The sequence below is a fragment of the Lactuca virosa genome, chromosome 3, assembly GCF_052849685.1.
Source record: "Lactuca virosa cultivar CGN04683 chromosome 3, Lactuca_virosa_CGN04683_v6, whole genome shotgun sequence".
Lineage (NCBI taxonomy): Eukaryota > Viridiplantae > Streptophyta > Magnoliopsida > Asterales > Asteraceae > Lactuca > Lactuca virosa.
In genome coordinates this window covers 131322824-131333311 of record NC_136428.1, presented here as the reverse complement: position 1 = coordinate 131333311, position 10488 = coordinate 131322824, and the positions used below count along the sequence as shown (strand labels likewise).

At 36.2% G+C, this 10488-nt stretch overlaps 3 protein-coding genes across 4 annotated transcripts; all 3 read right to left on the bottom strand.

Annotated features, from left to right (window-relative positions):
- Positions 1-1783: 1783 nt before the first annotated feature.
- Positions 1784-6982, bottom strand: LOC145166567 (AP2-like ethylene-responsive transcription factor AIL6). Of its 2 annotated transcripts, none has more exons than XM_079085574.1 (9): positions 6345-6982; positions 4389-4995; positions 4191-4273; positions 3532-3540; positions 3323-3411; positions 3102-3175; positions 2958-3008; positions 2574-2650; positions 1784-2480 (listed from the first exon to the last, which is right to left on the bottom strand). In XM_079085574.1, exons 2-9 carry the CDS (start codon positions 4913-4915, stop codon positions 2011-2013), a joined length of 1380 nt encoding a protein of 459 aa, XP_078941700.1. In that variant the 5' UTR covers positions 4916-4995; positions 6345-6982; the 3' UTR covers positions 1784-2010. The 2 variants fall into 2 exon arrangements, with proteins under 2 accessions (XP_078941700.1, XP_078941699.1); XM_079085573.1 differs by lacking the exon at positions 6345-6982 and adding an exon at positions 5198-5620.
- An 876-nt stretch (positions 6983-7858) lies between these two features.
- On the bottom strand, positions 7859-8422 carry LOC145164060 (uncharacterized). Its single transcript, XM_079082780.1, has one exon. The coding sequence runs from the start codon at positions 8420-8422 to the stop codon at positions 7859-7861; it is 564 nt and encodes a 187-aa protein (XP_078938906.1).
- A 51-nt stretch (positions 8423-8473) lies between these two features.
- LOC145164059 (uncharacterized) lies at positions 8474-9172 on the bottom strand. Its single transcript, XM_079082779.1, has one exon. The coding sequence runs from the start codon at positions 9170-9172 to the stop codon at positions 8474-8476; it is 699 nt and encodes a 232-aa protein (XP_078938905.1).
- Between the last annotated feature and the right edge of the window lie 1316 nt (positions 9173-10488).

Below are 10488 nucleotides of genomic sequence, written 5' to 3'. Positions count from 1 at the left end.
TCTCAGGCAATCTACAATAGCCGATTGTGATATTCGGGTGTGATGTGATTTCCTAACCATGTGAGATGGAGTTAGAAGATTGCTTATGAAAGTCCCGAGAAGTGCAAACCGATTTTACTAAATTCAGTTAAAAGTTGGTAAACCACATAACTTGCAAACCAATACATCGATTGAAAAACGAACCGATAAAGAGGTCAAGATTTTCCATACGGATAGAGGTGGAGAATTCACATCGACTGAGTTGAACCGTTTTTGTGACGAAGAAGGGATTTCACGTATGTTGACGACTCCTTACGCACCTCAACAAAATGGTATAGTCGAATGGAGAAATCAGACTCTACTCGAGATGACACGGTGCCTAATGAAAGCAAAAAATATTCCAAACCACTTTTGGGGTGAAGCGTTACGTCATGCAACGTTCATTGTAAATCGTACACCTACTCAAGCTTTGATAGGTGCTACACCGTTCGAGAAAATTTATGGTGAAAAACCAAACCTTGAAGACTTGAAAGTATTTGGTTGTGTTGCACACAAAAGAGTAGTCTCCAAACATTTAAAGAAGCTTGATGATAGGTCTCGACCGTTGGTGTATTTTGGAAATGAACCCAATTCAGGGGGATTTCGGTTATATGATCCGTAGGAAAATAAAATTGTTATTAGTGCCCATGCAATTTATGATGAAAATAAGATATGGAAATGGAGTAATAAACCCGAAAATCAAGCTGGAAATGGACCGGGTACATTTACGATCTTGTGGAGTAATGATCAAGCAGCCCAATTTGATGTTGGTTCGAGCCCGGTTGCAACAGAAACCGAACAACCCACTGATAAAGCCCAAACCAACCAAACCGGTGACACTTCTCATGATGATAGTAGCGCATCGCAACCCGTTGATGATTCGAGTTCCGTCACACCCCGCCGATCCACTCGAACTTCACTCTTACCAAGAAGATTAAATGACTGAGAGCTAAATGTGGATCATTTAATGTTGACATTCGATGAAGAACCGAAGAATTATAAGGAAGTCAAAGTGAACAAGAATTTGCTTAATACAATGAATGCCTTAGCGCGGATAAGGTTCACAGAGATGAGATCGTTACTTGGAGTGCATGAATTACCATTAACTAAAAAATTCAGAGGGTGATTGTTGTCGAATTTCAGTGATCAAGATAAGGCATGAGGCGTGTTGTCCTAAATTACTTGGTGTGATGACCAAGTACTAGAATCCTTGAGCAATAAGGAATCATATAGAAGGAAAGTCTAGTTGTCTTTCTTCCAAAAATCCTACTTTTATTCTAATGTGTTTGTTTAGTATAAAACTGGTGATTGTTTTCATCGTGATTATTATGTAATCATCAGTTGAGAGATGGAAGTTTTGAGTTATAAATTTCTTCGATAAATGTTCATGCGAGTCATGCATTATAACATCTGTTTTTCTGTTTTGCTTGAGTATGATCCTTGCAATATGCTAATAAGACAGCCAATTGAGTTTCCTCTTAAAATCATCCATTTCTTGTTTTTTTCTTAGCCTAAATGTCTTTGACCAAGTATTTAAGACCCTTAGAAGTTTGATCAAATAATCATGAGCTTTCTTACAACTTACTTGGACTTTGCTCTTGTGACTACTCCAAATAATATTGTGAAGTGGATATATTGAATATTGATTTGACCTTGCAAGTTTTGAATTCTCGTGAGGTGTGGTGCTCGCTAGGTTTTCATCACTTTGCCTCTCCTCCAAATGATACATTACTAAATCCACATTTATAAAATAAGTGAGACACTGTTTAAGCACCAAAAAGACCATTCTACCAATTAGCATTCCAAACACCTGTTTACAAGATTTAGTCCAAAGTCCACCAACAGAAAACCCAAAACATTATACCCCAGCCCATACTAATACTACCATAAAAAAGCTACCCTAAACCGATCAGCATACCAAAACCTTAAAAGTTTCAAAATTAGCATTGTCTATGGCGCTAAGTTATCTTGGAAGTGCTTTTGTCATTTATGTTAATAAGATTGGTGAGGCCAAATGAAAAACTCCGCTGGTGTTGGAGGCAGTAATGCCATCGGATTCCCTACAGAAGACATAGACCCAGATGTTTGAGGAGTAACACCACCGTTGTTCTGGTGGAGATGCTGGAAGAAATTATGATTCTGATGATGATGATGATACGACTGTGTTGAGTTTGGATCAAATTGCATGCCATAAGGAAGGGCAGAAACCGGTGGGATGTTAGCAAAACTGATGCTGCCACCGCTGCTGTATTGTGGCTGTTGATGGTGGTTGGTGATCAGAGATGGTTTCTGCTCAGCCTCCAGTGAGATTTTCAGGCGCTTAGCTGAGCCACCAATTGGAAGGGAGCTGTTGGAAATAGCTTCAACATCATATCGTTTCATTTCAAAATTTGTCACTGCGTTCATCCCCCGGAACTTGATTGCTGCTATGTCGTAGGCTTCAGCTGCTTCTTCCTCAGTGGCTGTAAAATTATACACAATGTATGAATTAAGATCATATCGCTGTATCCATAACATGTTCTATCATATACTCATTAAAGAAGCATAAAATTTACCAAAAGTTCCAAGATACAAATCTTTGTTTCCAGCAACACGGCCAATTCTTGCTTGCCAACGCCCTTGTTGATGATGCCTGAACATTTTCCAATAGATCAATAAGGACGTGTTTGTTTACACGGGAGTATACAAACTATCTATGGGTATTTTATATGATTAGTATGAATGGGGTATTTATGTCTTTTACACATATGTTTGAGATTTGAGAGCAAGTCCCAAATCCCATATTTTTTGGATGGGACTGAAAATTATAATATTCGTGTCATTGACATTAGCATCAGTGTCTCAATCCAACCCTAGTTAAATATAGTTTATAGTACTTTATATCATCAACCAACTAAAAAAATGAAATAAATAAAACAACGGGTTTTCGGAGATCAAACCTTGTCACACCCCGATAGATGGATGCTCCCCTTGAGAAACCACTACTTTTCCTGGTATAATGGCAAAAAATATCTTAGAAAATGCAATATTACTATATATCGATTATCGTTACATAGCAATTAGAAATAGATGAGGTAACAAACCTTCTTAATGACGCGATGAATTCTTGCTTTGTTGAACTTTTCATCTCTTCCACTTCTGTCGCATAGCTTGCAACCTAAATCAACATAATTGTAATTTGTAATAGCTTTAGTACGTAGCACAAACAAGATTAATCTGTTGTTTCTTTTTGATTTATTAGAATCAATGGTAATCGACTTAATCTGATAAGCTATATATATGAGTTTTTTTAATATAGATTTACCGGGAAGTTTGTGGTGGCAGTTGGCCCCCAATATTTAAGAGCAGCCAAATCATAAGCTCTCGCAGCCTTATCTTCTTTGTCATATCCACCTGAAAATTTATACCAAACTCCATTACAAATTACAATCAAGCATACTTGATTAATCCCATAAGCATCAGGATCAAAATAACAAAAGAACAATCAGAAAACATAATAAGGAATGCACTCACCCAAGTACACTGAAGAAAATAATTGAGAGGCAAGTTATGTACACCCATGGCCAATTCCATGCAGAAAAGCCAGCAAAAAGAAAACGTTAGCTTATTATATAAGTGGTCCATCATTTTAGCATCAAAATACTTTTAGATAAAGCAAAAGCTAAAAATATAAAAGCGCTCTCATCATTCACATCATACGTACATTAACATTTTCAATACCAACCATTCGAATTAATTCACAAACTGTACAAATAATATTCAGAGGTCACAATTGTAACCTATTTATTATTATGTGGGTTTGAGTTTGGTCAAACACAAGGGGTACGAAAATGGGGAAAAAAGCAAAAGTGAAAGTAAAAGCAAAGTGTCATGTACTGATGAAAAGAAACTACAGTAGCCACATCACTAGACCCTTAGATTTAGAAAGAGAAACAACAAATATCACACAGAAACAGATACTATTGTACATACTTGTAACAGGATTTTTTGTAAATCTTGTGGACAAATTCCTTCTATTTTGGGCAAAGAGTATTACATCAATATCATGGTCAGAATCTCAGTCATTTCCAGTCATTTATACATATATATCATAATAGCAACATAAATATAAATATACTTAATAAGTTAATAATATGTGTATATAAAGTAAATGAAATGAAATGAAGGAGTACCTTGACGTCCTTTCCTTGCTTGACCTTCCCTTCTACAGCTATTATCCCAAAGATGCGCTTCATATCTTCCAGTCCACCTATGTCTGTTAAATAATAATAATAAAAATAAAAGTAGACATTTTTATGTCAAAAAGATTTCTTGATTAATAAAATTTAAATTAATGAACTTGAGAGTTGAGAGAGACGGGGATACCATACCTAGTAACACCTCTGTAGATCGAAGTTCTCTGTCCAAAAGTATCAGTAATCTTCTTACAACTATTCTGACTGATGGAATCGACGGCTACGATGGCCTTCTGCTGGTCAGGAGGAGTTTGACGGGTGGCGGCGCCGGTACTGGTTATTGCCAACGACAGCGCATTCATCGGACACTGTGCATAAGCCAACTCGTTACCTGACTCAATCGACTGCCCGGCAAACTCGGTCATTTGGGTAGCTGAGTCGTCGACCTCAGACCCTGAGTTGGTTGAGAACGTCGACGGGAACCCAGCTGTAGTAGTGATCGCTTTGAGATCTTGTTGGTCGGAAAAGTAGACGGAGCTGTTGCTGTCGTAGATGTTGGTTAAGGAGGATGAGTCCTGGGTTTCTGTCTGCGAGACGTCGGAGTAACGGAAGGAGTTTAACGGGTGGGAAGCGGCGGAGCCGGTGGTGTTGTTGATGTTGATTTCGCCGCCGAGAAAATCTTCAAGCTTGGGAGCTTGTTGTTGGTGGATATGAGATTCCATGAAGCTTCTGAAGAGAGGCGAATCGCCGCCGTCTTTCACCTCCCCATGACTGTTGTTTTCTTTCCCGTTATTACTCCAACCTACACCGGAAAAACGACTGAGTCAAATACATGCAAAAATCAAAACATCAAGTACTCCATCTTCTTCTACAAAAAGACATCATCAAAACCAGTTTAAAAACACCTTTCAAACTCAAAAACCCACCATGCATAACTCAACATTCTGTAAGAGATTTCACTTGGGTTTTTGGTTCTGTAACCAAAATATTAATTCATAATTTACCATTGGCATAAAAGTTGTCGTTGAAGAAATACTGCTGTGGCTGAGAAGTCGATGAACTGAACATCTCCATTGGTGATAAGGAAAATGAGAGCCAGTTATTTTCTCTCGCCATTTCTAATCACAAAACCCCACACGATTCAGCAAAAACCCACCATTAAAAGATCAATGTGAGACCAAAAGGAAAGATTAAACGGCTTTGAAGTAGGATTGTTAAGTTAGAACACCCGAGCTTCACATGCAAAGCTCAAAGAGTAGAGCGAGCGAAAGTAGTGAGAAAAGGTTTTGTTTTTAAGAGGTAAAAAGTTGGGGGAAGACGAAGAAGAAAATGGAAGAGGGGAGAGTAGGGGTATATAGTGGGGGGATAAAAGCAGGTTTCATGGCTGCATCGGCGTAAATTCAGTGGGAAAAACACAGTTCTCAATATGTATTCTACTGACCATATAAGGTTTGAATGCATAAATAATTGTTTAATAACTTTAAACTTAAGTACTCTAATTTCAAAATTCCACCCTTTTTTTGTCTTTTCTTTGTGAACATGGTATATGATCCTCTTTTGGTTTAACAAGTATACAAACTTCTTTGTAAATTTGTGATTTTCATGAATAAAATTTGCATATTCCTGATTGTTGATTTGTTCTATTTCATGGATTATTTGGGTTTGTTATGATTGTGTTATAGTAATAAAGTTTCTCTTTTTGACTTCCGCTTTTGTTATTTTTATTCCTGTTGCTTTTGATTATATTTTTGTATGGTTGTCCAACTTAACGGACCATGTGTCATATAAGTAAATAACATGTTTAATATTTATTGTGGTCTAATGGTCTACTCTCATGTTACATTGTTTTCCTATTATAATATATTAGAAAGTGTTATATTATGAATTGTTTTTCTATCATTATGCTTGACAATTTGTACAAACATCGCTAAATCAGAATAAAAATTAGACAAAATTACATATATGTTTAATATGGTTTATCAAAGGTTGCAAGTTTAGTCTATGCTATTTGAATGGTCCTTATGGTTTCTAAAAAACTACATGAATGGTCCTTAAACATGTAAAAAGACATCTATGTCCTTTTCTATTTGTTTTATCTTTTTATTGGGTTTAATTATTTCAATTAAATAATAATAATAAATAGAACCATACCATTTTTCTATCTCACTTAACCATTCTCTCTTTCTCTCGCTCTCGCCCATCTTCATCTTCTCTCTCTGAATTAAACCGTCTGCTACATCCGATCAAAATTATTGGCAACGCCTTCTTTTCTTCTTCCTTAATCGGCCAAACATAACATATCTTATCATCAATTTAAAAACACGTCACCCTTATGCTTACTGATTCTTAGCATGTCAAGAGAACATGAGCCCTTTTTAATATGTGTGTGTATCTTGGAAACAGAGAAACGATGATGGTAGGGTCCGAAACTAATGGTGGCGAGGCGATTGTGATAAACAAGGGATTAAAAGAGGTTTTATTGAGTCTGATTAGAGTATGATGGTTTGGTGATGTCAAGATGGGTTATTTTGGCCCGAATAAAATAAGGATGAATTGGTCTCTTCTTGAGATAGTTTCAAGATGGTGAAGGGTTGGTGATGATCTCAGCTGCTTAAGGAGAATATAAAGACGGGTGATATTAAGTGATGAATATAATTTGGTGGTGGCTGGAATGTGATTTTTCTGTGTTTGGTTGGCCAAAAAGAAGAACCGGAAACACTACTTGTTTTTACCTTCCCGATGATATGTTATTGCCTCATTCGTGATGATGATGGTGAACGGAGACAATCGTTATTAGTAAGGGAAAAAGGAGTAAAGAAAGAGAAGTAAAGAAAACAAATCTAAAGAGGAAGTGGAAGAAGGGGATGAGGATGGGTAAAGGTTTATGTTATTTTTTATTTTTCTAATAATTAAAAATGATTAAAGAAAAAGATAAAAGAAATTAACAAAAAGGCAAAAGAGTCATTTTATGTAGCACAAAGACCATTCATATAAGTTTTAAAAATCATATGGATCAATCCTATAAGTTTAAAAACTATGAGGACTATTCGTATCAAAAAAGTTTAGCAAACACTAAACTTATGACCTTTGATAAATAACAGGATCATTTATATAATTTTGTCAAAAAGTTAGAACGTCAAATATGAATGTTTTTACTTTGTATTCATAATTTTATTAAGCCAAATTTGTGCAAAAAAATGTTATACAAGTTTAAGCTTTTTTTTCACCTCTAGCCAATATATATTTAATGCACAATATCATTTGTAATGATTACAAAGATGATGTACAAAATATGAATAGCGTTTAGTATTTAAGGGGTAGTATAGGTGGCTAGATAAAAATTTGTTGTATCTACAACCGAACTTCACTTTTCAATGTGTATTTTTTTTTATAAGGCTAAGAGTGTGATGTTTTTTTTTTTTACCAATGGTAAAGGCTGCCACCTAAGCGGCCACATAGGATTTTAGATTTTTTAGACTTTTTACCTATGAGATAGGATGTGGTGCCTATAACTTTTTTTTTTAAAATTCAAAAATCTAAATAATTATATAAAACTTAAAATTAAATATTAATTAAACTAACATAACATTTCATAAATTGAAAACATTACAGTTGATTAAACAATCATAAAACGAAAATTACATTAACTAACATAATAAAATATTTCAGTCCGAATATTCACCGATATCATTGTCAATTAGCTTATTTAAATCAATTTTATTAACCTGATATATGTGTTCCGCTAAATCGTTGCGAAGTTCGTGGTGTTTTTGATTGTCACGTATCGCCCTTCTTCTTGCACGCCATGAGATGGAACCAAATGATATTGGCGCACTAGATGATGCACTTGAGGATGCGTTGTCATTTGGTTGAAACTGACAAATTATTTTGTGATCGTCTTCTAAAATCATATTATGTAAAATGATACACGCATACACAATACAAGTGAGCTTGTCCACACTTTGAGGACGAGCCAGATGTTGTAGTATGCGCCAACGCTTCTTGAGGACTCCAAATGCTCGTTCCACATCATTCCTAGCCTTTTCTTGGTACGTTTTATACTTTATGTGTTTGGGATCACCTGGACATGTTAGCGTTTTCACAAACACAGCAACTTCAGGGTAAATACCATCAACAAGATAATACTCATAATCATACGTCGTTCCATTCACTTGAAATGGACAGTTAGGTGCAGACCCATCACAAAACTCATTGAATATGGGCGACATGTCTAAAACATTAATATTGTTGTTTGAGCCAGGAGCACCAAAAAAAGCATGTCAAATCCAAAGATCCAATGACGCAACAGCTTCAAGTATGACTGTCGGGTGACCCTTATCACCCCGTATAAATTGTCCCTGACATGCATTAAGACAACTACCCCAAGCCCAATGAAGACAATCCAAACTTCCAAGCATACCAGGCAAGCCATGAACACTAGCATGATGAGCATATAATGATTGAACGTCAGTAAAAGTGGGTTTACGCAAATACCTTGGACCGTAAATAGTGACAACGCATCTGCAAAACTCATCCAAACTGTCCCTAGCTACACGCTCGAACATTTGAAAATATTCGTCCCATGAATCAGAACCAGAACCGTAAGCTAATTGACGAACCGCAACTGCGTATTTTTGTATTTCTGAAAACTCATCCGCACCTCTTGCATCTCGGTGTTGTCTAATATATTCAAAAATGTTAGTAACGTCACCAACTATACGAAGAAATAAATGTTTTGCCATTCGGAATCGACGTCGAAACCGGTGCTCCCCATAAACAGAATTTTCATCGAAATAGTGTGCCATTAGACGAGTGTGTGTATCCCAACGATCTCTGAGAAGCATCTTCCGCGTCTTGGGTTGGATTTCCTCTTCTTCTTCTTCTTCTTCTTGTACCGTATCCATAATCACTTCCCATGATTTCATAACAGTCTGACCAACGGTCAGCAACAACTTACAATTTTTTAATGGATTTGCCATTTTTATGAGATGATTTTTTAGAAATAATAAAGTGGGTTTGAGTAAATAGGTTTTGGTTTATGGTTACATATATACAGTGGTAAAGAAGGAAAATTGAAAAAAATAAAAAATAAATGCAGCAACGGTCACAAAAAAACGGGCAAAAATTACAAACGTTCATTTTTAAAATTTTTCACAATCGGGGTAATATCTCACCACCGGCACTTCACCGGCACTTCACCGGCGGTGTAAAACAAGACGCGGGGCGGTGTTCACAGCCGGTAAAGAGGTCCACGTCGGACTACCGACAATGATATCCACACGATACCCTTTAGTCTAAGATGTTATGAAATATTTATCATCTGTTATATCTACCACTAATTATTATAGTCGTGGATGTCACATTATTATTACACTTTCTACTACTAACCAAATGATACCTACCACTAAACACATCATTCCATCTCATTTTTTAGTTAAATTTAATTCAAAAATACATAAAAAAAAACATATATATTTTTAAACTAATTTTTCATTAAATTAAAATAACACATTATATTAAAAATTTACATTAATTAAAATAAAAATAAAACACCTAAAACTACCAAACACAACTAAAAAAATTACCCCCTATTTCTATATCGGGCTCGAACCAACTCTTTCATCGTGAGAAAAATCTTCAAATCTTTGCATTCGAGGTCGTCCACTTTCATCTTCAAAATCTCCATGTTGGTTTTCGTTTGAAGCGTCGTTTGTGCCTCTTGGAATGACGTTTGCGTTTCTATCAATTTTTATTCCACCCGACTCAACATCTCCGTCTTGATTTCTTGAATGTGGACATATCGATCAATTTTATCTCCAAAATTATCGATAACACTAGAACCCGAAGCCGACGAACCCGCTTTGTTTGCTTTATTTCTTCCAACCGTCCTATCAAGACGTTGCTCGTCTTCAAGATCGAGTGGATCATCGTTGATGTCGATGTGTGTTCGCCCGTCCGATTGTTGAGAAGTTGCATTCGGGTTTCTTGAACGCTTTGAACCGGAAGAGGTTTGTGAAGTTCATTTTGTTTGCTCTTTCCATTTTTTAGCGTCTTTCAATTTTAGTCACGGTTTCACATACGGAAAAGCTTTGTGGGTTGACGTTGTTTTTTAAATTGATCCAATGCCGCCTTAAAGACATCAAAATCGTTTGACCCGCTTTTGCGTATGTTTTGGAGGTTGTTGTAAATTCCTCCAAATTCGGTGCATTTTTAGTCGAATATCACACCACTTGGAGCTAATTTGATCGGGATTTCGACTTTCACTTTCCGTTAACGCATAAAACACGCATCGAAC